The following is a 25,949-nucleotide window of genomic DNA, read 5'->3' as shown; positions in this document are numbered from 1 at the left end:
CCATTCCCGCGGTATAACGGGATCCGCTCCCGCGGTATAACCGGGGCCGGACCCGCTACATTCCCGCGGTATAACGGGATCCGCTCCCGCGGTATAACCGGGGCCGGACCCGCCGCGCTCCCCGTGCGAGCCGGGCCCGGCGGCGCCGGGGGCGGGACCCGTCTGGGGGGGGGCCGGGTTGGTGCCATGAAAGCTCGGCCGCCATTGGCTGGCGGGGCCCGGCCCGGCTGTCACGGGCGCTGCCATTGGCTGAGGCGCGGCGGCGCCTCACGCGCTCCGGCCGCTCCTTTTGTTATTGTAGGGCCGGAGTTGGCAAAGGGCCGAGAGAGCGGGAGCGGGACCGGGGAGAGGAGGAGGAGGAGGAAAAAGCTGGGAGCAGGAGGAGAGGGCTCAGAGAAAGCGAGGGAGGTTGAGGGAAAGGGCTGACAGGAGAAGGAGGCTGAGGGAAAGGCAGGGGCTGATGGAAGGGCAGGGGGCTGAGGGGAAGGGCTGAGAGAAGAGCAAGGAGCTCAGGGCAGGACAGGGGCCTGAGGGAAAGGCAGAGGACTCAGAGAAGGCCAGGAAGCTCAGGACAGGGGGCTGAAGGAAAATCAGGGCTCTGCAGGCACCACCGTGAGCCGGAGGAGATGCGGCGGGAGCCGGGCCGCGAGTGACGGCAGCGGGGCCGGTGCAGGTGAGTCCAGCCCGAGCCACCCCGAGGGTCCCCGATGTGTCCCCTCCTCCTTGAAGCGTCACCCCCTTCTTAAAGCCTGTCACCCCTCAGAGCCCCTGCGCTGTCCCTGTCACCTTCCCGTGGTGTCCCAGGAACATCCCCAGGACGAGTTTTGGGACTGGGATCAGCCGGGGGTTCTGACAGGGCGATGTGGGGTGAGGACGGGGCTGGGTCTGGCCCCACTGAGCCCAGCTTGCCCCAAACCCGGGCTCCGACCCTTCCAGCCTTCCCTGGAGCAGCCTTGGGATGCAGGGAGGGAGAGCAGGACCCCAAATCCCCTCTCCCACCGCTTTTAACCCCAAAACACGAGGCAAGGAGCAGGGATGAGATGCCCGGGGTGAACCCCAGAGCATGGCGGGGGGTGAGGGTCTCACCTCCCTCAGCATCCCTGGAAGTGTCCCCATACTGAGATGGCATTTGGGGGCATACTGGGGGTGCTGGCAGGACGCTCAGGCTCGGATAAGGAGCAGAGAGCGGCGATTGTTGTGTCTGCCGCCATCCCGAGGATTTTCCAGGCTCTGGCAGGAAAGGGAGAAGCCGAGAGAGACAGAGCGGGGTTAAGGAGCGGCGCCAGGCCGGGCTCTGTTTAGTCTGGGCTCGGCGGCGGCTGCGGGAGCGGCTCCATCGCGGCTGTTCCGTGCCAGCCTGGGGACAGCGCTGTCCCCGAGCGTGTGCCAGCGCCCAACTCTGCCTGGGGACACCCCGAGTGTCCCTGTGAACTGTGCTGGGTCACGTCAGCCCAATCTGGGGACAAACTCTGTCATTCAGGGACCACAGAACTCAGGCTTTGGGTGACATGGTTTTGTCACCGGTGCCAGCAGCTCGGTGTCCCCTGCAGCAGGGTGACCCTCTGGGGACAAACTCTGTCATTCAGGGACCACAGAACTCAGGCTTTGGGTGACATGGTTTTGTCACCAGTGCCAGCAGCTCGGTGTCCCCTGCAGCAGGGTGACCCCAATCTGGGGACAAACTCTGTCATTCAGGGACCACAGAACTCAGGCTTTGGGTGACATGGTTTTGTCACCGGTGCCAGCAGCTCGGTGTCCCCTGCAGCAGGGTGACCCTCTGGGGACAAACTCTGTCATTCAGGCTTTGGGTGACATGGTTTAGTCACCAGTGCCAGCAGCTCGGTGTCCCCTGCAGCAGGGTGACCCTCTGGGGACAAACTCTGTCATTCAGGGACCACAGAACTCAGGCTTTGGGTGACATGGTTTTGTCACCGGTGCCAGCAGCTCGGTGTCCCCTGCAGCAGGGCGACCCTCTGGGCACACGCCATGTCCCTGGGCGGCGACAGCGGCCCCGGCATCGTGCACAGCCTGCTGTGCCACCGGCAGGGAGGGGACAGCGAGGCCTTCGCCCGCCGCGCCATCCAGAGCCTGCTGAGGAAGCTCAAGGAGAAGAGGGACGAGCTGGACGCGCTGGTGGCCGCTGTCACCTCCGGAGGGGCCCAGCCCGGCCAGTGCGTCACCGTGCAGAGAACGCTGGACGGGCGGCTCCAGGTACCCCGCGAGGGAGGTTAAACCCCCCCGCCCATGGGGACCCCCAGAATAGGGGTAACCCCCTGGGAATGGGGGCTGACCCCTGTGGGGACCCCCAGAATAGGGGTAACCCCCTGGGAATGGGGGATGACCCCTGTGGGGACCCCCAGAATAGGGGTAACCCCCTGGGAATGGGGGCTGACCCCTATGGGGACCCCCGGAATAGGGGTAACCCCCTGGGAATGGGGAATGACCCCTATGGGGACCCCCAGAATAGGGGTAACCCCCTGGGAATGGGGAATGACCCCTATGGGGACCCCCAGAATAGGGGTAACCCCCTGGGAATGGGGGCTGACCCCTGTGGGGACCCCCGGAATGGGGGTAACCCCCCCGGGATGGGAGCTGAGCCCCTTGGGGACCCCTGGGATGGGGGCTGAGCCCCCTGGGGACCCCGGTGTTGTCACCCCAGGGGGTTCCCGGTGTGGGGGTTTGGGGGGTCCCAAACCTCCCAGATCCTCCCCAGGGGTATCTCGCTGTTGTCCCCCCGGGGGGACCCCGACGTTGTCACCCTGGGGTCATCCCAGTATTGCCACCCTGAGGGGATCCCAGTGCTGTCACCCCAGGGCTATCCCGATATTGTCACCCCGGGGAGGGGTCCCACCCGTCCGTGTCCCCCTCCCCACAGGTGGCCGGCAGGAAGGGTTTCCCTCACGTCATCTACGCGCGGCTCTGGCGCTGGCCCGACCTGCACAAGAACGAGCTCAAACCCGCCCGCTTCTGCCAGTTCGCCTTCGACCTCAAGTGCGACAGCGTCTGCGTCAACCCCTACCACTACGAGCGCGTGGGGACCCCCGGCGGCGGTGAGCGGGACCCCCGAAATGGGGAGGGGTCACCAAGGGTGGGGGGGGCACCAAGGGGTGGTCACAGCACCGCTGATCCTAATGATAAACCCTTAATCCCCCAAAACCCCACATCGAGATCCCCCCAGTCCCCCACACCGGGACCCCCCAATCCCCAACACCAGGACCCCCCAATCCCCCACACCGGGACCCCCCTAAACTGGGATCCCGGTCACCAAGGGGGGGTCACAGCACCGCTGATCCTAATGATAAACCCTTAATCCCCCAAAACCCCACATCGAGATCCCCCCAATCCCCCACACCGGGACCCCCCAATCCCCCACACCGGGACCCCCCAATCCCCCACCTAACCCTAACCCTAACCCCTAAACTGGGATCCCGGTCACCAAGGGGGGGTCACAGAACCGCTGATCCTAATGATAAACCCTTAATCCCCCCAAACCCCACATCGAGATCCCCCCAATCCCCAACACCGGGACCCCCCAATCCCCCAAACCGGGACCCCCCAATGCCCCACACCGGGACCCCCCTAAACTGGGATCCCAGTCACCAAGGGGGGTCACAGCACCGCTGATCCTAATGATAAACCCTTAATCCCCCAAAACCCCACATCGAGATCCCCCCAATCCCCAACACCAGGACCCCCCAATCCCCCACACCGGGACCCCCCAAACCCCCACACCGGGACCCCCCAAACCCCCACACCGGGACCCCCCTAAACTGGGATCCCGGTCACCAAGGGGGGGTCACAGCACCGCTAATCCTGATCCTAAACCCCTCACCCCAACCCTGTCCCGCAGGTCTGAGCATCCCGCGCACAGGTGAGACCCCGGCCCGGAGCCCCCCGAGCCCCCCGCCACGGGTCCCCGTGTCCCCCCCGTGCCCGGTGTGTGTCCCCAGTGTCCCCCCACGGTGCCCGGTGTGTGTCCCCAGTGTCCCCCCATGCCCGGTGTGTGTCCCCAGTGTCCCCCCACGGTGCCCGGTGTGTGTCCCCGTGTCCCCCCCATGCCCGGTGTGTGTCCCAGTGTCCCCCCGTGCCCGGTGTGTGTCCCCAGTGTCCCCCCCGTGCCCGGTGTGTGTCCCAGTGTCCCCGCCATGCCCGGTGTGTGTCCCAGTGTCCCCCCCGTGCCCGGTGTGTGTCCCAGTGTCCCCCCCATGCCCGGTGTGTCCCCAGTGTTGCCGCCGTGCCCGGTGTGTGTCCCAATGTCCCCCCACGGTGCCCGGTGTGTCCCCAGTGTCCCCCCGTGCCCGGTGTGTCCCCAGTGTCCCCCACGGTGCCCGGTGTGTCCCCTCCATGCCCGGTGTGTCCCCAGTGTCCCCCCATGCCCGGTGTGTGTCCCCCTGTGCCCGGTGTGTGTCCCAATGTCCCCCCGTGCCCGGTGTGTGTCCCCAGTGTCCCCCCATGCCCGGTGTGTCCCCAGTGTCCCCCCCATGCCCGGTGTGTGTCCCCCGTGTCCCCCCATGCCCGGTGTGCCCCAGTGTCCCCCCGTGCCCGGTGTGTGTCCCCCCCATGCCCGGTGTGTGTCCCCGTGTCCCCCACGGTGCCCGGTGTGTGTCCCCAGTGTCCCCCCACGGTGCCCGGTGTGTGTCCCAGTGTCCCCCCCGTGCCCGGTGTGTGTCCCCAGTGTCCCCCCACAGTGCCCGGTGTGTGTCCCAGTGTGCCCGGTGTGTGTCCCCGTGCCCCCCCATGCCCGGTGTGTGTCCCCCCACGGTCTCCGTGTGTGTCCCCGTGCCCCCCCATGCCCGGTGTGTGTCCCCAGTGTCGCCCCCGTGCCCGGTGTGTCCCCAGTGTCCCCCATGGTCTCCGTGTGTGTCCCAGTGTCCCCCCCGTGCCCGGTGTGTGCCCCAGTGTCCCCCCACGGTGCCCGGTGTGTGTCCCAGTGTCCCCCCACGGTGCCCGGTGTGTGTCCCAGTGTCCCCCCATGCCCGGTGTGTGTCCCCCCAGTGTGCCCGGTGTGTGCCCCAGTGTCCCCCCCATGCCCGGTGTGTGTCCCCAGTGTCCCCCCCGTGCCCGGTGTGTGTCCCAGTGCCCCCCACGGTGCCCGGTGTGTCCCCAGTGTCGCCGCCGTGCCCGGTGAAGCAGGAGCGTGTCCATGAGTGTCTGGTGCCAATGGAGCTGCCGGAGCTGGGGGAGGAGACCCCCGGGTGCCCCCACCGAGCGCTGCCCCCCCGAGTGCCCCCCCGGAGCTGCCCGGAGCTGCCCCAAGGTGAGACCCCCACATAACACCCAACACTGAGGGAGTTTGGGGTGTCACACTGAGCCCCCCACTCCACTATATAGAAATATATATAAATATATATGGATATAAATATATAAATATATGTATAATAAATAATTATAATATATATTATATTTATTATAATTTTTATTTATTTATATTTATTATATTTATAATTTATATTTATTTATTATAATTATTTAATATATATTTATTATAATTATAATAAATAATTAAACTATATGCATATATAAATATATACAAATACATAAAAATATACATACTATGTTAAAATATATAAATATACATAATATATTAAATATATAAATATACATATATATAAAAAATAAAATATATTAAAAAATATATATAAAAATATATAAATATGTATATAAATATATAGATATATAAATATATAAAATATCTAGAACTATATATAAATATAATATATATATAATAATATGCATATTTTAAAATATATGAAGTATATAAATATATATAAAATATATAAAATATATAAATGTATATAAAACTGTATTTAAATATATACATATATTAATATCGAAATATATATAAAAAAATATATTAAATAATTAAATATTAAAATATAAAATAAAAATAATAAATAAATTAAACCCAAATAAAAACTCTCCCCACAGACCCCCAGGACCCCCAGGCCCACCCCGAGCGCCCCCCAGCACAGAACGGGTGCCCCAAACCCCCCCAGCACGGTGAGTATGGGGGTGCCCCACTGCCCCCCAACCCCTTTGGGGGGACCCTCCTCATGTCCCCCCATGTCCCCCTGCAGGTTCCCCGCTGAGCTGGAGCCCTGCCACCATCCACACCCCGACTTTGGGGGGCTCACAGCCCCCTCCCCACCACCACCCCAGCAGCCAGAGCCACCCCCAGCACTGCTGTAGGTTTGGGTTTGGGGGGCACTGGGTGACACTTTGGGGGGGATCTTCACTGTGCTGACCCCTCTGTACCCACCCAGGGCCCCCCATGCTGCAGCCCCCCGTGTCCACCCACCCTGGTGAGTGCCCCCCACCCTCTTTAGCACCCATGGGTGCCGTTACCCCCCCCAAAAAACCCCCAATTTTCCCCCCGTTTCAGGCCCGGAGTTCTGGTGCTCCATCGCCTACTTCGAGCAGGACGTGCAGGTGGGGGAGATCTTCAAGGTGCCCTCGAGCTGCCCCTCGGTGGTCGTGGATGGATACGTGGATCCCTCGGGGGGCGCTCGGTTCTGCCTGGGGCAGCTCTCCAACGTGCAGCGCTGTGCTGCCAGCGAGAGGGCACGGTGGGCATGGGGGGCACAGGGGGCATGGTGGGCATGGGGGGCACACAGAGGGCACGGTGGGCATGGGGGCACAGGGGGGCACGGTGGGCATGGGGGGCACAGGGGGCTTGGGGGCATTGGGGGCACACAGAGGGCACGGTGGGCATGGGGGGCACGGGGGGCATGGGGGGCATTGGGGGCACAGGGGGCATGGTGGGCATGGGGGGGTCACAGGGCATGGGGGGCATTGGGGGCATTGCTCTCCAACGTGCAGCGCTGTGCTGCCAGCGAGAGGGCACGGTGGGCATGGGGGGCACAGTGGGCACGGTGGGCATGGGGGGGTCACGGGGAATGGGGGTCATGGGGGGCATTGGGGGCATTGCTCTCCAACGTGCAGCGCTGTGCTGCCAGCGAGAGGGCACGGTGGGCATGGGGGGCACAGGGGGCATGGGGGGCATTGGGGGGTCACAGGGCATGGGGGGCATGGGGGGCATTGGGGGCATTGCTCTCCAACGTGCAGCGCTGCGCCGCCAGCGAGAGGGCACGGTGGGCATGGGGGGCACACAGAGGGCACTGGGGGGCACAGGGGGAATGGGGGGCACAAGGTAAATGGGGGACACGGAGAGCGCACGGTGGGTCGGGGGCACGGGGTCATGGGGGACATGGGGGGTGAGGAGACACGGGGGGCATGGGGGAGATGGGGATCAGGGGGGCATGGGGGGCACAGAGGGGCATAAGGGGGAAGGGGGCATGGGGGGTGAGAGGGGCATAGGGGGAATGGAGGGCAGGGAGGGGATGGGGACAGTGGGCACATAGGGGACATGGGGGAGATGGGGGTCGGGAGGCATGGGGGGCACAGGGGGGTGTGGAGGGCATGGTGGGCATGGGGTGCACTGGAGGGTTAAGGGGGGCACAGAGGGGACGGGGGGCGTTGGGGAGGGTTGGGAGCAATGGGGGAATCAGGTCTGGGAATGGGGCAGGGGGTGTGAAGGATGGGGGGCAAAAAGGGGAGGGTTGGGGGATAAAGGGGAAAAGGGGATAGGGGGGAAATAGGGGATAGTTAGGGCAGAAGGAGGAAAAAGGGGAAAATCAGGAAAAAGGGGGAAAATGGGGTGATGAGGAAAAGAGGGATCCAGAAGAGATAATAAGGGCAGAATAGGAGTGGATAACACGGGGTAATCGGGGAATATGTGGGATAATCAGGGCAAAACAGAACCTGGGGCAGGTGGGACAGGGACTCAGGATTCCTGGGGAGTCCTGGGGGGACTCAGGGGTCCTGGGGTGCTCAGGGGTCCATGCTGACACATCTCCAGGCTGCACATCGGCCGGGGCGTGCAGGAACTGGGGGTGGGCAGGTGGAACAGGGAACTGGGGGGTCCTGGGGGGGCTCGGGGGTCCTGGGGGTGCTCAGGGGTCTGCACTGACGCTCTCTCCAGGCTGCACATCGGCCGGGGCGTGCAGCTGGAGCGGCAAGGGAGATGAAACAGGGGCAGGAACTGGGGGTGGGCAGGTGGAACAGGGAATTGGGGGGTCCTGGGGGGCTCGGGGGTCCTGGGGGTCCGTCCTGACGCTCTCTCCAGGCTGCACATCGGCCGGGGCGTGCAGGTGGAGCGCCAGGGAGAGGGCTGGGCAGGTGGAACAGGGAACTGGGGGGTCTGGGGGGGCTCGGGGGTCCTGGGGGTCTGTCCTGACGCTCTGTCCAGGCTGCACGTCGGCCGGGGCGTGCAGGTGGAGCGGCAAGGGAGAGGGCTGGGCAGGTGGAACAGGGAATTGGGGGGTCCTGGGGGGGCTCGGGGGTCCTGGGGGTGCTCAGGGGTCCTGGGGGTCCGTCCTGACGCTCTCTCCAGGCTGCACATCGGCCGGGGCGTGCAGCTGGAGCGCCGCGGAGAGGGCGATGTGTGGATGCGCTGCCGCAGCGAGCACGCCGTGTTCGTGCAGAGCTTCTACCTGGACAGGGAGGCGGGCAGGGCCCCCGGAGACGCCGTGCACAAGGTGTACCCCGGAGCGCACGTCAAGGTGGGCACCCCAGAGCTCCCCGAGGGTCCCCAAGGGGCTGGGGGGGGTCTGTGTTTGGATTTTGGGGGGTTCAGAGCAGTGGAAGCGCCCCAGGGATGGAGAGACGCCCCCAACCCTAAATGTGCCCTGCTCAGTGGTGCCCCCGTGTGGTGGAGTTTGGTGTTTGCAGGGGTTTGAGGATGAGGGAAGAGATGAGTGTTGATGTTTTAGAAGGTTTGATTTATAAATAAATAAATTTTTATTCTTATTTACTTTAATCTTTATATTTATTCTATTTTGCATTTATTTATTTTTACTTATTATTAATAATTTTGTATTTTATTTATAAATCAAACCTTCTAAAACATATGTTTTTATAAATAAACATATATTCGATAAATAAATTTATAATATATTATATATATATAATATAGTACATATTATACATTTATTTATATATTGTATCAAATATATATCTACTATATAGTAGCATAATTATTATATGAATATATACCAAATGTAAAATAACATATGATAATGTAATTTATTATATAAATATATAAAATATATAATAAGATATATAATATATATAATGTAATATATAATATATAACAATATCTATAATATCTATAATATCTATAATATATAGTATATAATGATATATATTAATATAATATATAGTAGTATATAATAATATACGAATATGTGTAATATAATTTATAAATTTTATACATTATATCAAATAGATATTTATTAAGAAATAAATATATGATAAATATATAAATTATCTATTTATATATTTATTTATTTATATTATATTAAAAAATAGAAGAAAGGAGGTTAGTTAGAATAGAAAAGGAACGATGATAGAGGTTTGTGGTTGACTGAGACAGTCCAGACAGATTAATTAGAAATAATTAGAATAATTCATTAGAAATAATTCCATGAGACCAATCACAGATCTACCTGTTGCATTTTATAGCAGTAGATAATTAATTGCATTTTCTAGCAGTAGACCAATCACAGATCTACTTGTTGCATTTTTACAGCAGCAGATAATTATCATTTACATTTTCTTTATGAGGTTTCTCAGCTTCTCAGGAGAAAAAAACTGATTTTGATAAAAGAAAGGATTTTTGCTAAACCTGTGTGCCCTCGGCAGGTGTTTGACCTGCGGCAGTGCCACCGGCAGATGCAGCAGCAGGCGGCCACGGCCCAGGCTGCGGCCACTGCCCAGGCGGCCGCGGTGGCCGGGACCATCCCCGGGGCGGGGTCTGTGGGGGGCATCGCCCCGGCCATCGGTGAGTGACCACGGGGGTGGTCAGTGCCTGTGAGTGACCACGGTGCTGGTCAGTGCCTGTGCTGACCCCCCTGAGTGACCACGGGGGTGGTCAGTGCCTGTGAGTGACCACAGTGCTGGTCAGTGCCTGTGCTGACCCCCCTGAGTGACCACAGTGGTGACAGGACCCCATGGTGACCCCCCCTGAGTGACCACGGGGATGGTCAGTGCCTGTGCTGACCCCCCTGAGTGACCACAGTGCTGGTCAGTGCCTGTGAGTGACCACAGTGCTGGTCAGTGCCTGTGCTGACCCCCCCTGAGTGACCACGGGGGTGGTCAGTGCCTGTGCTGACCCCCCTGAGTGACCACAGTGGTGACAGGACCCCATGGTGACCCCCCCTGAGTGACCACAGTGCTGGTCAGTGCCTGTGCTGACCCCCCCTGAGTGACCACGGGGATGGTCAGTGCCTGTGCTGAACCCCCCTGAGTGACCACGGGGGTGACAGGACCCCATGGTGACTCCCCCTGAGTGACCATGGGGATGGTCAGTGCCTGTGCTGAACCCCCTGAGTGACCACGGGGATGGTCAGTGCCTGTGCTGACCCCCCCGGGGCTGTCCCACCATCTGTGAGTGACCACAGGGGGGCAGGACCCCATGGTGACCCCCCCTGAGTGACCACAGTGCTGGTCAGTGCCTGTGCTGAACCCCCTGAGTGACCACAGTGCTGGTCAGTGCCTGTGCTGACCCTTCCAGGGCTGTCCCACCACCCAGGGTGGGCTGGGACCCCCGTGCTGACCCCACTGACCACCCATGAGTGACCCCAGGGCAGTTTGGGACCCCCATGCTGACCCCCCCAGGGCTGTCCCACCACCCCTGAATGACCACAGTGGGGCCAGGACCCCCATGCTGACCCCCCCCACCACCCATGAGTGACCCCAGGGTGGGCTGGGACCCCCATGATGACGCCCCCCACCATCTGTGAGTGACCACAGTGGGGACAGGACCCTGTGCTGACCCCTCCCACCATCCATGAGTGACCACAGGGTGGGCTGGGACCCCCATGAGTGACCCCAGGGCAGGTTGGGACCCCCGTGCTGACCCCCCAGGGCTGTCCCACCACCCCTGAATGACCACAACAGGGCCAGGACCCCATGGTGACCCCCCCGGGTCTGTCCCACCATCTGTGAGTGACCACAGCAAGGACAGGACCCTGTGCTGACCCCTCCCACCATCCATGAGTGACCCCAGGGTGGGCTGGGACCCCCATGATGACGCCCCCCACCATCTGTGAGTGACCACAGAGGGGACAGGATTCCCATGCTGACCCCCTTGGGGCTGTTCCACCACCTGTGAGTGACCACAGAATGGGCTGAGACCCCCATGCTGACCCCCACCACCACCCATGAGTGACCCCAGGGCAGGTTGGGACCCCCATGCTGACCCCCCCCACCATCTGTGAGTGACCACAGGGGGGACAGGACCCCCATGCTGACCCCCTTGGGGCTGTTCCACCACCTGTGAGTGACCACAGGGTGGGCTGGGACCCCCATGAGTGACCCCAGGGCAGGTTGGGACCCCCGTGCTGACCCCTCCCACCATCTGTGAGTGACCACAGGATGGGCTGGGACCCCCATGAGTGACCCCAGGGCAGGTTGGGACCCCCTGTGCTGACCCCTCCCACCATCCATGAGTGACCCCAGGGCGGACTGAGACCCCCATGAGTGACCCCAGGACAAGCTGAGCCCCCCATCCTGACCGTGTCCCCCCCCCAGGGCTGTCGGTGGCCGCGGGGCTCGGCGTGGACGACCTGCGGCGCCTTTGCCTCGTTAGGCTGAGCTTCGTTAAGGGCTGGGGGCCCGACTACCCCCGCGCCAGCATCACCTGCACGCCCTGCTGGATCGAGGTGCACCTGCACCGCGCCCTGCAGCTGCTGGACCACGTCCTGCACGCCCTGCCCGACGCACACGCCTGAATCCTGCAAGAAATGCCAAAAAAAGGAAAAAAAATGAAGAGAAATGGCAAAAAAACGAAGCAAAATGACCAAAAATTTGTTTGTTTAACGGTTATTTAATGGATTGGGTCAGGCCTTGTGGCCTGGGTGTAGTGCAGCCCTCAGTGCTGATTTCCACCTCCTGCTTTAACTTTTGTACGAAAATAAACCAAAAAAGAAAATTTTAAAACAAGGCGAAAGGACCAACACCGTGTTGTTTTTACCATTATTTAGTTATTTAATGGATGGGGTTGGAATCTGTGGCCTGTGACGGACGCTGAGCAGTGCAGATGTGCCGCCCGATGCACTTCCAGATGTGCCTCCCTCTGTGCCTTTTAGGACTACATTTCCCAGCAGCCCCCGCGGCGCGCACCGGAAGCTTCAGCTCCTCCCCCTCATTGCGGACTCTGTTTCCCATCAGCCTTCGCGGCGCGCACCGGAAGCGGCCTCTCCCTCTCCACACGGACTCGGTTTCCCGGCAGCCCCCGCGGGTTAAGATGGCGGCGGGGAGCGGCCCCGGTGCTCGGGAGCTCTTTGCTGAGGGGCTGCTGCAGTTCCTGCGCCCCGCCGTGCGACAGCTCGACCGCCACGTCCACAGCGTCAGGTGCGGGCACCGAGAGCGGCCGGCGGCGGGGCTGGGACGGGCCGGGAGCGGGGCTGGGCGGGCTGCAGGGCTGAGGGGTAGGGAGAGCCGGGGAGGGCAGTTCTGAGGGGATGAAGGGATTTGTGAGGGCGTGAGGGTGAATTTTGGGGATGTAGGAGTATGTGAGGGTGAGTTTTGGGGCTGAAGAGCTTTAGGGGTACATGAGGGTGAATTTTGGGGCTGAAGGGATTTTGTGGTATGTGAGGGCAAATTTTGGGGATGTAGGAGTACACGAGGGCGAATTTTGGCACTGAAGAGCTTTGGGGGTTCATGAGGGTGAATTTTGGGGCTGAAGGGATTTGGAGGTACGTGAGGGCGAATTTTGGGGGATTTGGGGGAACGTGAGTTGGGCAATTCTTGGTGTTGTTGCCTGGGGGTTGCTGGCCACACATCTCCCATCATTTTATGGGTGAACACAGCCGAATTTAGGGTATAAATCCCAATTTTCCCCCATCCCCAGGGAGAGCCAGGTGGAGCTGCGGGAGCACATCGACAGCCTGGCCACAGGTGAGCCCAACGCAGGGTGGGGGTCCCCCCTGTCCCCCCATCATCCCGAGGGGGGCAAGGGGGGCTCACGCAGACCCCTCCCCAGAGCTCTGCCGCATCAATGAGGACCAGAAGGTGGCTCTGGACCTCGACCCCTACGTGAAGAAGCTGCTGAACGCCCGGCGCCGCGTGGTGCTGGTCAACAACATCCTCCAGAACGCCCAGGTGAGGGATGAACAAAGAAATTTGGGGGTCTCAGAGCCCCCCAAGGTGCTGACAGATGATTTTTGTGAATTTTTGTGATTTTTTGTCACGTCCAGGAGAGGCTGAGGAGGCTGAACCACAGCGTGGCCAAGGAGACGGTGAGGAGGAGAGCAATGCTGGAGGCTGGGGGCTACCAGGCCAAGTGACCAAATGACCATCCAGGTGACCATCCAGGTGACCAAGCAGGGCATGATGATGGAGCAGGAATTGTGGAATTGAGGAGCTGTCCCCCCCATCACCTGCACATGAGGGATTTGGGATGCTCGGAGCCGCGATCCCGGATTTGGGGGCGCTGGAATAAAAGTGACTGAGAGTTTGTGGTGATGCTGATCCCACATCCCTGAGGGGCCTTGGGGACAACAGAGGTGCTGCCAGGGGGGTTTGGGCACCCCCAGGTTGGATTTGGGCACCCCCAGGTTGGATTTGGGCACCCCCAGGTTGGATTTGGGCACCTCCAGGTTGGATTTGGACACCCCCAGGTGGAATTTGGGGAGCCCATGTGGGGTTTGGGCACCTCCAGGTTCAATTTGGGCACCTCCAGGTGGAATTTGAGAGGCTCAGGTGGAATTTGGGCTGCTCCAAATGGGATTTGGACACCCCCAGGTAGGATTTGGGAGGCACAAATGGGGTCTGGGCACCTCCAGGTGGGATTTGGGAGGCTCAGGTGGGGTTTGAGCAGCTCCAGGTTGGATTTGGACACCCCCAGGTGGAATTTGGGAAGCCCAGATGGGGTCTGGGCACCTCCAGGTTGAATTTGGAACATCCCAGGTGGAATTTGAGAGGCTCAGGTGGAATTTGGGAAGCCCAGGTGGGGTTTGGGCACCTCCAGGTTCACTTTGGGCACCTCCAGGTGGGATTTGGGAGGCTCAGGTGGAATTTGAGAAGCCCAAGTGGGGTTTGGGCAGCCCCAGGTTGGATTTGGACAACTCCAGGTGAAATTTGGGAAGCCCAGGTGGGGTTTGGGCACCTCCAGGTTGGATTTGGACACCCCCAGGTGAAATTTGGGAAGCCCAGGTGGAATTTGGGAAGCCCAGATGGGGTCTGGGCACCTCCAGGTTGGATTTGGACACCCCCAGGTGAAATTTGGGAAGCCCAGATGGGGTTTGGGCACCTCCAGGTTGAATTTGGAACATCCCAGGTGGAATTTTGGAAACCCAGGTGGGATTTGGGAGGCACAATTGGGATTTGGGCTGCCCCAATTGGGGTCTGGACACCCCCAGGTGTTTCCTTCAAGTTCTGGATCCTTCTCCTGCTGCCCCTCAACCCCACACACCCCCGAGCAAACAGCACACGCTGCAAAGGTGGGAAGGCTTTAATGTGCAAGTACAAAACAGGGACAGGGCACAGGGACACTGGGCTGTGTCCCCTCACCTGCTGCAGCTGCCACAGGTGTCACTCCTGCGTCTCCATGCTCTCCTCTTCCTCCCCGGCCGCCGGCTCCTCCTGGTTCTCCTCCTCTTCCTCCCCTTCCTTCTTCTCCGGCGGTTTCTCGTACGCCTTCTCCGACGGCGTCACAATCACCCCGTCCCACGTGGACATCTCAGAGGCCAGGTCTGCCCCACGAGGTGACAATGGGCACCTCCTCGAGGTGACACCAACCCCGTGCCCACCCTGACACCCCCCCAAACCCCAAACTCACAGCTGGCATCACCCTCCTGCCCCAGGATCTTCCTGTACCCTCCGTGGCTCAGGATGCGCACCAGGGTCTGGGCGGTGTAGCACACCATGTCCTGGTGATGAGGAGGGGACAATGTGAGGACAGAGAGACCCCCAAAAGTGTCCCCTGGCCTTTTGGGGTCCCCTCCTTGCCTGCTGCTCCAGCGTCATCACCGTGTGCACGCGGAAGTTGCCGCTCTCGCACGGGTCCGTGATGCCCACGGAGCCGGGCAGGAAGAGCCCGGCCGCCAGGATCTGCAGGCAGCGCCTGCAAAACGGGGGGAAATCGGGGTGAAAAATGGGTCACAAAGGGAAAAAACGGCCCAGGAAATCCCTGAGGGAGGAGATGGGTTTGTCACCCGTGAGATTCCAATGGTTTTGTTGGGAAAATGGAACCACAAAGGGAAAAAACAGCCCAGGAAATCCCAGCTGGATTTATCACACGGTCAGCCCATGAGATTCCAGTGGTTTTGTCAGGGAAACACCACCAGGAAATCCCTGCTGGAGGAGATGGGTTTGTCTCCCATGAGATTCCAATGGTTTTGTTGGGAAAATGGAACCACAAAGGGAAAACACCACCAGGAAATCCCAGCTGGATTTATCTCCCAGTCAGTCCATGAGATTCCAATGGTTTTGTTGGGAAAATGGAACCACAAAGGGAAAACACCACCAGGAAATCCCAGCTGGGTTTATCTCCCAGTCAGTCCGTGAGATTCCAGTGGTTTTATAAGGAAAATGGATCATTTCAGGAAAAAACAGCGCCAGGAAATCCCTGATGGAGGAGATGGGTTTGTCACCCAGTCAGCCTGTGAGATTCCAATGGTTTTGTTGGGAAAATGGAGTCACAAAGGGAAAACCACCAGGAAATCCCAGCCTGTGAGATTCCAATGGTTTTGTTGGGAAAATGGAGCCACAAAGGGAAAACAGCGCCAGGAAATCCCTGCTGGAGGAGATGGGTTTGTCTGCCATGAGATTCCAATGGTTTTGTTGGGAAAATGGATCATTTCAGGAAAAAACAGCCCAGGAAATCCCAGCTGGATTTATCTCCCAGTCAGCCCATGAGATTCCAATGGTTTTGTTGGGAAAATGGAACCACAAAGGGAAAACCCCACCAGGATTTAACTCCCACTCAGCCCATGAGATTCCAATGGTTTTATCAGGAAAAATGGAACCTCAAAGGGAAACCCCATTAGGAATTCCCAGCTCCCAGTCAGCCCATGAGATTCCAATGGTTTTATCAGGAAAAATGGAACCTCAAAGGGAAACCACCACCAGGAAATCCCAGTTGGAGGAGATGGGTTTGTCTGCCATGAGATTCCAGTGGTTTTATAAGGAAAATGGAGCCACAAAGGGAAAACAGCACCAGGAAATCCCTGCTGGATTTATCTCCCAGTCAGCCCATAAGATTCCAATGGTTTTGTCAGGAAAATGGAACCACAAATGGAAACCACCACCACGAAATCCCAGCTGGGTTTATGCCCAGTCAGCCCGTGAGATTCCAATGGTTTTGTTGGGAAAATGGAATCACAAATGAAAACCCCACCAGGAAATCCCAGCTGGGTTTATCTCCCGTGATATCCCAGTGGTTTTATCAGGAAAAACGCTTTTATCCCACGAGGGGAACCTGTGGAATGGAAACCCCACAGACCTGTAGGCGATGTTGAGGGCCAGGGGCTGCCGGGTGGGGTTGTTCATCACGGCGTAGTGACCCTGCAGAGGGAATGGAGAGGAATTAGGAGATTCCCAGAACCCCAGCTCCTGTTGGGATCAGGATCAGGATCAGGATCATCAGGTGGCCCCACCAGCAGGTCCAGGATCCAGGGTGTGAGCGGTTCGAAGCCGGGGAAGCGAATCCTCAGGTCCTTGAGCAGCCGGATCAGAACCTTCACCCTGGAGAGAGGCAGGAGCAGCTCAGGCCCACACCAGGAACTGCTCTGGGATCTTGGGAATGGGATTGGGGATCCAGATCGAGGATCTGGACCCAGAACAATGATCTGGACCCAGAATCAGCATCTGGACCCAGAACAAGGATTTGTATCTAGAACCGGGTTTAGGATCTAGAACCAGGATTTGGATCCAGAAGGAGAATCTGGATTCAGACCCACCTTGAGAATCTGGAGCCAGAACTAAGATCTGGACTCAACAGGAGGGTTCAGACCCACACTGAGAATTCAGATCCAGGAGGATCTGGACCCAGATTGATGATCTGGACCCAGATTGATGATCTGGACCCAGATTGATGATCTGGACCCAGAACTATTATTTGGATCCAGAAGGAGAATCTGGACCCAGACTGAAGATTCAGACCCAGAACTAAGATCTGGACCCAGATTGAAGATCTATATCCAGGACTGAGGATCCAGACCCAGATTGGAGACCTGGACCCAGATTGAAGATTTGGATCCAGAATGAGGATCCAGACCCAGAATGAAGATCTGGACCCATAACTAAGATCTGGACCCAGACTGAGGATTCAGACCCAGAAGGAGAATCTTAATCCAGATTGAGGATCTGGATCCAGAAGGAGGATCTGGACCCAGAATGAGGATCTGGACCCAGATTGAGGATCTGGATCCAGACTGAGGATCCAGACCCAGACTGAGGATTCAGACCCCGATTGAGAATCCAGATCCAGAAGGAAGATCTATACCCAGACTGAGGATCTGGACCCAGAATAAAGATTTGGACCCACATTGAGGATTCAGACCCAGATTGAGAATCTGGACCCAGATTTTGGATTCAGACCCAGAGTAAGGATCTGGACCCAGAAGGAGGATGTGGATTCAGACCCAGATTGAAAATCTGGACCCAGACTGAAGATCTGAACCCAGAAGGAGGATCTGTAACCAGACTGAGGATCTGGACCCAGATTTAGGATTTGGATCCAGACTGAGGATTCAGACCCAAAATGAGGATCTGGACCCATAACTAAGATCTGGACCCCGATTGAGGATTCAGACCCAAAATGAGGATCTGGACCCAGATTGAGGATCTGGACCCAGACTGAGGATTCAGACCCAAAATGAGGATCTGGACCCAGACTGAGGATCTGGACCCAGATTTAGGATCTGGACCCAGATTTAGGATCTGGATCCAGAAGGAGGATCTGGACCCAGACTGAGGATTCAGACCCCGATTGAGAATCCAGATCCAGAAGGAAAATCTATACCCAGACTGAGAATTTGGACCCAGAATAAAGATTTGGACCCACATTGAGGATTCAGACCCACATTGAGGATTCAGACCCAGAATGAAGATCTGGACCCAGACTGAGGATCTGGAGCCAGAAGGAGGATCTGGACCCAGAAGGAGGATCTGGACCCAGATTTTGGATTTGGATCCAGAATGAGGATCCGGACCCAGAACTGAAGATCCATCCCCATCGCAGCCCTCACTCACGTGGACTGCGACGCGTTCTCCTCGAACCACCGCGCGTGCCGGATGGCGGCCAGGGCGCTCTGCAGCACCTTGATGTCCACTGCGAGGAGCAAAATCCCAGTGCTCCCAGTGTTCCCAGTATTCCCAGTGCTCCCAGTGCCCCCAGTGTTCCCAGTGTTCCCAGTGCTCCCAGTGTTCCCAATGCTCCCAGTGCTCCCAGTGCCCCCAATGCTCCCAGTGTTCCCAGTGTTCCCAGTGCCCCCAGTGCTCCCAGTATTCCCAGTGTTCCCAGTGCCCCCAGTATTCCCAGTGTTCCCAGTGCTCCCAGTGCTCCCACTGATCCCAGTATTCCCAGTGCTCCCAGTGTTCCCAGTATTCCCAGTGCTCCCAGTGTTCCCAGTGCTCCCAGTGCTCCCAGTGTTCCCAGTGCTCCCAGTGCTCCCAGTATTCCCAGTATTCCCAGTGTTCCCAGTGTTCCCAGTGCTCCCAGTGTTCCCAGTGTTCCCAGTGTTCCCAGTGCTCCCAGTGTTCCCAGTGCTCCCAGTATTCCCAATGCTCCCAGTGCCCCCAGTGTTCCCAGTGCTCCCAGTGCCCCCAGTCCTTCCCAATGCTCCCACTGCTCCCAGTGCCCCCAATGTTCCCAGTGCTCCCAATGCTCCCAGTGTTCCCAGTCCTTCCCAGTTCTGCCTAGTCCCTTCCCAGTCCTTCCCAGTGCTCCCAGTGCTCCCACTGCTCCCAGTGCCCCCAGTGTTCCCAGTGCTCCCACTGCTCCCAATGCCCCCAATGCTCCCAATGCTCCCAGTATTCCCAGTGCTCCCAGTGCCCCCAGTGTTCCCAGTGCTCCCAGTGCTCCCAATGCTCCCAGTGCTCCCAGTATTCCCAGTGCCCCCAGTGCCCCATTCCCAGTGCCCCCAGTGCTCCCAGTATTCCCAGTGCTCCCAGTGCTCCCAGTGCCCCCAGTGCTCCCAGTGCCCCCAATGTTCCCAGTGCTCCCAGTGCCCGCAGTGCCCGGGGGCAGGGGCAGGGCTGGGTACCCACGGTGCAGCTCCGGGTCCAGCTTGCGCAGGTTGGGCGGCACCGTGGTGATCAGGATCTTCACCGTGGCGTCGGCCGAGCTGATCTCAAAGCCGGTCTCGTTGGTCAGCATGGTCAGCACTGCGGGACAGAGCGGCAATGGGGGCTGGAGAAACCAGGAATTGGGGCTGGAAAATTCAGGAATTGGGTCTGGAGAAACCAGGAATGGTGTCACAATCCCAAAATTTACCTGTCACAATCCCAAACATTTACCTGTTACAATCCCCAGTTTTACCTGTTAAACTCCCAAATTTTACCTGTCACAATCCCCAAATTTATGTGTTACAATCCCCAAATTTACCTGTGACAATACCAACATTTACCTGTCAAAATTCCAAAATTTACCTCTTACAATCCCAAAATTTGCCTGCTACAGTGCCAACATTTACCCATTAAAATCCCAAAATTTACCTGCTACAATCCCAAATTTTATGTTTTACAATCCTGAAATTTACCTTTGAAAATCCCAACATTTACCTGTTAAACTCCCAAATTTTACCTGTCACAATCCCAAATTTTACCTGCCACAATCCCAAAATTTACCTCTTACAGTCCCAAAATTTACCCATTAAAATCCCAAATTTTATCTGTCAGAATCCCAACATTTACCTCTTACAATCCCAAATTTTGCCTCTTACAACCCCAAACTTTACCTGTGACAATCCCAAAATTTACCTGTGATAATCCCAACATTTACCTCTTACAATCCCAAATTTTACCTGTTAAAATCCCAAAATTTACCTGTTACAATCCCAAATTTTACCTGTTAAATCCCAAAATTTACCTGTGATAATCCCAACATTTACCTCTTACAATCCCAAATTTTGCCTCTTACAATCCCAAAATTTACCTGTTATAATCCCAAATTTTATATGTTTAAAATTTTTTAAAAATCTTTAGAAAATATTAAAAAATATTTTAATTTTTTTTTTTTAATTTTAAAAAATTTTTAAAAATTTAAAAAATTTTAAAAACCAGGGCTCACCTTCGCTGGGGTCCTGCGCTCTCAGGCTCTCCACCACCTTGTTCCCCAAGGCTGCCACGGCTTCCACTGGGAAAGGAGAGGAGGATGAGGATGAGGATGAGGATGAGGATGAGGAGGCTTTGGAGGAAGGCCGGGCACCGAGGCTGCCCCGGCCCCACACTCACGGGTGGGCAGGATCTTCAGGATCACCACCAGGTCGGCCACGTTGTGCCCCGTGGTCATGGTGCCCTTCTTGTAGGAGCCCACCTGGCGAACCTCCTCGATTTGCTGGGGGGGAAAGAACCAAAATCCTCAAAAATTCAACCCAAAATTCAACCCAAAATTCAACCCAAAATCCTCAAAAATTCAACCCAAAATTCAACCCAAAATCCCAAAAATTCAACCCAAAATTCAACCCAAAATCCTCAAAAATTCAACCCAAAATCCCAGAAATTCAACCCAAAATTCAACCCAAAATCCCAAAAATTCAACCCAAAATTCAACCCAAAATCCTCAAAAATTCAATCCAAAATCCCAGAAATTCAATCCAAAATCCCAGAAATTCAACCCAAAATTCAACCCAAAATTCAACCTGAAATCCCAAAAATTCAACCCAAAATTCAACCCAAAATCCTCAAAAATTCAACCCAAAATCCCCAAGCTTCAACCCAAAATTCAACCCAAAATCCCAAAAATTCAACCCAAAACTCAACCCAAAATCCCAAAATTCAACCCAAAATTCAACCCAAAATCCCAGAACTTCAACCCAAAATTCAACCCAAACTTCAACCCAAAATTCCAAAAATTCAACCCAAAATTCAATCCAAAATCCCAAAAATTCAACCCAAAGTCCCAGAAATTCTACCCAAAATTCAATCCAAAATCCCAAAACTTCAACCCAAAATCCCCAAACTTCATCCCAGAAATTCAACCCAAAATCCCAGAAATTCAACCCAAAATCCCAAAAATTCAACCCAAAATTCAACCCAAAATCCCAGAAATTCAACCCAGAATCCTCAAAAATTCAACCCAGAATCCCAGAAATTCAACCCAAAATTCGATCCAAAATCCCAAAAATTCAACCCAAAATTCAACCAAAAATTCAACCAAAAATCCCAAAAATTCAACCCAAAATCCTCAAAAATTCAACCCAAAATTCAACCCAAAATTCAACCCAAAATCCCAAAACTTCAACCCAAAATTCAACCCAAAATTCAACCCAAAATCCCAGAAATTCAACCCAAAATTCAATCCAAAATCCCAAAAATTCAACCAAAATGCTCAAAAATCAACCCAAAATCCCAAGCTTCAATCCAAAATCCCAAAATTTCAACCCAAAATCCCAAAAATTCAACCCAAAATTCAACCCAACTTCAACTCAAAATCCTCAAAATTCAATCCAAATTCAACCCAAAATCCCCAAAAATTCAACCCAAAATCCTCAAAAATTCAACCCAAAATCCAGAAATTCAACCCAAAATTCAACCCAAAATTCAACTCAAAATCCTCAAAAATTCAACCCAAAATTCAACGAAAAATCGCAAACTTCAACCCAAAATTCAGCCCAAAATTCCAAAACTTCAACCCAAAATTCACGAAAATCCCAGAAATTCAACCGAAATTCAACCCAAAATCCTCAAAAATTCAACCCAAAATCCCCAAGCTTCAACCCAAAATTCAACCCAAAATCCCCAAAAATTCAACCCAAAACTCAACCCAAAATTCCAAAAATTCAACCCAAAATTCAACTCAAAATTCCAAAAATTCAACCCAAACTTCAACCCAAAATCCCAAAAATTCAACCCAAATTCCACCCAGGACAGGGAGAATTTCCCATTCCCCCCTCTCTGGATTTTTCCCCAATTTCCGCACTCACCACCTCGAACGTTCCCGGTGCCACAATTAAATTATCGATGACGTTGTTGATCTTGGTCACCAGGGACAGGATGGAAGCCTGGAAAAGAAAATTATCCAGCAAAAATCCCATTTACACAGCACTAAATCCACTTTATTTCCAGAAAATATTTCATTTTTAGGTTATTCCTGAAGGTTATCCCCAAATTTTGGGGATTTTGGGCTCAATTCCCCAGGAATAATCCCATTTACAGAGCACAAAATCCACATTATTCCCCACAAATCTCCCCAAATATTAATTAATTATAGAAAATAATTATTTTTAGATTGTTCCTGAAGAAGTTTGGGTTCCCCAAACCCCAAATTTTGGGCTCAATTCCCCAGGAATAATCCCATTTACAGAGCATAAAATCCACATTATTTCCCCCAAAAAAATTCATTAATTCCAGAAAATAATTCATTTTTAGGTTATTCCTGAAGAAGTTTGGGTTCCCCAAACCCCAAATTTTGGGGATTTTGGGCTCAATTATCCAGGAATAATCCCATTTACAGAGCACTAAATCCACTTTATTTCCAGAAAATATTTAATTTTTAGATTATTCCTGAAGGAGTTTGGGTTCCCCAAACCCCAAATTTTGGGCTCAATTCCTCTGGAATAATCCCATTTTCAGAGCACAAAATCCACATTATTTCCCCCAAAAATTCATTAATTCCAGAAAATATTTCATTTTTAGGTTATTCCTGAGGAAGTTTGGGTTCCCCAAACCCCAAATTTTGAGGATTTTGGGCTCAATTATCAAGGAATAATCCCATTTACAGAGCACAAAATCCACATTATTTCCCCCAAATTTTCATTAATTCCAGAAAATATTTAATTTTTAGGTTATTCCTGAAGGAGTTTGGGTTCCCCAAACCCCAAATTTTGGGCTCAATTCCTCTGGAATAATCCCATTTACAGAGCACAAAATCCACATTATTCCCCACAAATCTCCCCCAAATATTAATTAATTATAGAAAATAATTAATTTTTAGGTTATTCCTGAAGAAGTTTGGGTTCCCCAAACCCCAAATTTTGGGGATTTTGGGCTCAATTATCAAGGAATAATCCCATTTACAGAGCACAAAATCCACATTATTCCCCAAAAATCTCCTTCAAGGAGCTAATACCAGAAAATAATTCATTTTTAGGTTATTCCTGAGGAAGTTTGGGTTCCCCAAACCCCAAATTTTGAGGCTTTTAGGTGGATTTTGAGCTCAATCCCCCAGGAATAATCCCATTTACACAGCACAAATTCCCCAAAAATTCATTTTTGGGTGATTCCTGAGGAAGTTTGGGTTCCCCAAACCCCAAATTTTGGGGATTTTGTGGGTTTTTTGGGAATTTTGGGGTTTTTTTGGGGCCAGCACCTGCTCAGCAGCGGTGGGAGCCAGGTCCTGGTTCCTCTTGAGCAGCGCCTCGCTGAACGCTGACTCGTCTGCCGCGGGTTTGACGCGGGGAAACGCCATCTCACACTGGGAAAAGGTAAAAAATCCGATTTTATAATTCAGAAACAGGAGAAAAATCACATTTTATAATTCATGGAAAAGCCATCTCACACTGGGAAAAAGCAAAATTCACATTTTATACACATTTTATAATTCCATCTCACACTGGGAAAGGAGAAAAATCTGATTTTATAATTCCATCTCACACTGGGAAAGAGAAAATTCACATTTTATAATTCAGAAACAGGAGAAAAATCACATTTTATAATTCATGGAAAAGCCATCTCACACTGCAAAAATGAGAAAAATCCGATTTTATAATTCATGGAAAAGCCATCTCACACTGGGAAAAGGCAAAATTCACATTTTATAATTCAGGGAATTCCATTTCACACTGAAAACGGGACAAAATTCCCATTTTCCAATTCCATCTCACACTGGAACAGGAGAAAATTCCCATTTTCCCAATTCATGGAATTCTCCCCATTTCACACTGAATGAAACAGGAGAAAATTCCCATTTTTCCAATTCCATCTCACACTGAAACAGGAGAAAATTCCCACCTGGAATTCATTAAATTCTCCCCATCTCACACTGGGAAAAGGACAAAATTCACATTTTATAATTCATGGAATTCCATCTCACACTGGGAAAGGACAAAAATCCGATTTTATAATTCATGGAAAAGCCATCTCACACTGGGAAAAGGCAAAATTCCCATTTTCTAATTCCATCTCACACTGGAACAGGAGAAAATTCACGGAAAATTCCCGGTAAATCCCGGGAAATCCCGTTAATTCCCGGTGCCACTCACCACATAGAAGTCGAAGGGGATGTGGGGCACAAAGGGCCGGAACCTGCAGAGGATAAAAAATCCCGAAATCACTCCCGGAGCCTCCGGGACCCCCGCCCGCCCCTCCGGGACCCCCGCCCGCCCCTCCGGGACCCCCGCCCGCCCCTCCGGGACCCCCGCCCGCCCCTCCGGGACCCCCGCCCGCCGCTCCCGCCCCACCGGGGCCGCCCCGGGACTCGCCTGGAACCGAAGCGGCCGCCGCGGCCGCGGCCTCGATCGCCCCTGCGGGAGAGAGAACGGGAGCGGCGCTGAGTGAGGGAACCGAGCACCGGCAGCGATCCTCCGGTGCCGCTTCTGCCTTCCCGGTGCTGCCCGGTCCCTCCCGGTGCTCCCCGGTCCCTTCCAGGTCCCCTCCCGGTGCTTCCCAGCCCCTTCCCGGTTCCTCCCCGGTGCTCCCCCGTCCTTTCCCGCTCCTTTCCCGCTCCCCTCCCGGTGCTCCCCGGTCCCTTTAAGGCTCCGCCCACCCCCGGTTTCGCTGCTGCTCTCCCCCATCCCCCGGTTCCCTTTGGTGCCGCCCCTCCCGGTGCTCCATTCCCGGCCCCATTCCCCGGTTCCCCTTGGTTCGCCCCGTTCCCCACCCCGCGCTCCCGTGGCCCCCCAGTCCCGGTCGCTCCCGGTGCCCGTCCCCCCCACGGTCCTCGTGATTCCTCCAGGCTCGGTTCTCCCTCCACTTCCCCCCTTCCTCCCCTAATCCCGGTATCCCCCCGGTCTCAGTGCCGGTGTCCCCCCGGTATCCCCCGGTCCCACCTCATGTCGCCGCCGCTGCCGTTCCCGACAATGAAACGCCGCTCGCAGACCCCGCAGCAACCCGCCCGCTCATTGGCCGCCGCTTTCCCTCATCCCGCCCCTGGCGGGCGCTTCTCCAGCAGCCATTGGTGAGGTGGCGCGTCAATCAGAGCGGGAGGTGGCCAATGGCGGCGCGCGCCGAGGCGGCCGCTGGAGGGGGCGCGGAGCTCATGAATGGAGCGCGCGCGCCGCGGGTATAAACCGCGCGGCAGGGGCCGCACGCGGCAGCAGAGTGGCGCAGCGGGAGCGTGCTGGGCCCATAACCCAGAGGTCGATGGATCGAAACCATCCTCTGCTAGCATAACTTTTTCCTTCCACACAAGGTTCGTTTTGCCAGTTATTATTTTCTTTATTTGCTGCGTTGGATTCTTAACGCTTCCCTCGTGCTCGTCCAGGCTTGTCTGGCCTGCTGGCGAGCCAGCAGCTGCGTGGGGTTAGGGGTTTCACGTGTGTTACCCCACTCGTGACACTGATAACCGAGACCCCGCCGAGCCATTGCGCGCGTCCCCCTGTGCGTGTCCCCAACCTCTGCCCGTGTCCCCCGAGCGCTGCCATCGCCGCGCAACCCCCGAGTGGCACATCCAGGGTCACCCCCGCGCTGCCGTGGGGCTGCCGTGACCCCTCCGTGGGGCCGAACCTCCCACGGATGTTGGGGGGCCAGAGGTGTCCGAGCCCCTCCGGGTTCCCCAAAACCCC

The 25,949-nt window shown here is 54.9% G+C and overlaps 3 protein-coding genes and 1 non-coding gene across 4 annotated transcripts; 3 read left to right on the top strand and 1 right to left on the bottom strand.

Moving 5' to 3' along the window:
- Positions 1-359: 359 nt before the first annotated feature.
- LOC135457610 (mothers against decapentaplegic homolog 4-like) lies at positions 360-12,005 on the top strand. The gene is made up of 12 exons (XM_064732317.1): positions 360-673; positions 1,962-2,211; positions 2,876-3,050; positions 3,851-3,871; positions 5,108-5,257; positions 5,929-6,000; positions 6,078-6,185; positions 6,264-6,302; positions 6,383-6,566; positions 8,393-8,561; positions 9,703-9,841; positions 11,593-12,005. Exons 2-12 carry the CDS (start codon positions 1,987-1,989, stop codon positions 11,790-11,792), a joined length of 1,482 nt encoding a protein of 493 aa, XP_064588387.1. The 5' UTR covers positions 360-673; positions 1,962-1,986; the 3' UTR covers positions 11,793-12,005.
- Positions 12,006-12,259: 254 nt separating this feature from the next.
- Positions 12,260-13,527, top strand: SNAPIN (SNAP associated protein). Its single transcript, XM_064732580.1, has 4 exons — positions 12,260-12,414; positions 12,914-12,960; positions 13,046-13,164; positions 13,260-13,527. The coding sequence occupies exons 1-4, from the start codon at positions 12,308-12,310 to the stop codon at positions 13,347-13,349; spliced, it is 363 nt and encodes a 120-aa protein (XP_064588650.1). The 5' UTR covers positions 12,260-12,307; the 3' UTR covers positions 13,350-13,527.
- Positions 13,528-14,500: 973 nt separating this feature from the next.
- ILF2 (interleukin enhancer binding factor 2) lies at positions 14,501-25,288 on the bottom strand. Its single transcript, XM_064732783.1, has 14 exons — positions 25,215-25,288; positions 24,648-24,689; positions 24,429-24,471; positions 23,537-23,641; positions 22,152-22,229; positions 20,461-20,563; positions 20,297-20,362; positions 19,276-19,392; positions 18,259-18,337; positions 16,662-16,749; positions 16,508-16,569; positions 15,013-15,127; positions 14,843-14,933; positions 14,501-14,756 (listed from the first exon to the last, which is right to left on the bottom strand). Exons 1-14 carry the CDS (start codon positions 25,217-25,219, stop codon positions 14,596-14,598), a joined length of 1,155 nt encoding a protein of 384 aa, XP_064588853.1. The 5' UTR covers positions 25,220-25,288; the 3' UTR covers positions 14,501-14,595.
- A 191-nt stretch (positions 25,289-25,479) lies between these two features.
- On the top strand, positions 25,480-25,551 carry TRNAM-CAU (transfer RNA methionine (anticodon CAU)). The gene has a single exon. It is a non-coding gene; the product is annotated as a tRNA-Met (tRNA).
- Positions 25,552-25,949: the final 398 nt, after the last annotated feature.

The sequence above is a fragment of the Zonotrichia leucophrys genome, chromosome 25, assembly GCF_028769735.1.
Source record: "Zonotrichia leucophrys gambelii isolate GWCS_2022_RI chromosome 25, RI_Zleu_2.0, whole genome shotgun sequence".
Taxonomy (NCBI): domain Eukaryota; kingdom Metazoa; phylum Chordata; class Aves; order Passeriformes; family Passerellidae; genus Zonotrichia; species Zonotrichia leucophrys.
Note: the sequence above shows the minus strand (reverse complement) of the source record. Positions and strands in the feature narration are given on the sequence as shown.

Excerpts from the sequence above, each read along its gene's own strand:
- ILF2 (XM_064732783.1), bottom strand. Across the intron at positions 20,564-22,151 it reads CACCGGGAACGTTCGAGGTG|CAAATCGAGGAGGTTCGCCA; the intron begins GTGAGTGCGGAA and ends TTTCCCCCCCAG. Across the intron at positions 15,128-16,507 it reads GCCCTCAACATCGCCTACAG|GCGCTGCCTGCAGATCCTGG; the intron begins GTCTGTGGGGTT and ends CCCGTTTTGCAG.
- SNAPIN (XM_064732580.1), top strand. The coding sequence starts at position 12,308 with ATGGCGGCGGGGAGCGGCCCCGGTGCTCGGGAGCTCTTTGCTGAGGGG. Across the intron at positions 12,961-13,045 it reads CATCGACAGCCTGGCCACAG|AGCTCTGCCGCATCAATGAG; the intron begins GTGAGCCCAACG and ends ACCCCTCCCCAG. Across the intron at positions 13,165-13,259 it reads ACATCCTCCAGAACGCCCAG|GAGAGGCTGAGGAGGCTGAA; the intron begins GTGAGGGATGAA and ends TGTCACGTCCAG.
- LOC135457610 (XM_064732317.1), top strand. The coding sequence starts at position 1,987 with ATGTCCCTGGGCGGCGACAGCGGCCCCGGCATCGTGCACAGCCTGCTG. Across the intron at positions 3,872-5,107 it reads TCTGAGCATCCCGCGCACAG|TGTCGCCGCCGTGCCCGGTG; the intron begins GTGAGACCCCGG and ends GTGTGTCCCCAG. Across the intron at positions 6,186-6,263 it reads GAGCCACCCCCAGCACTGCT|GGCCCCCCATGCTGCAGCCC; the intron begins GTAGGTTTGGGT and ends GTACCCACCCAG.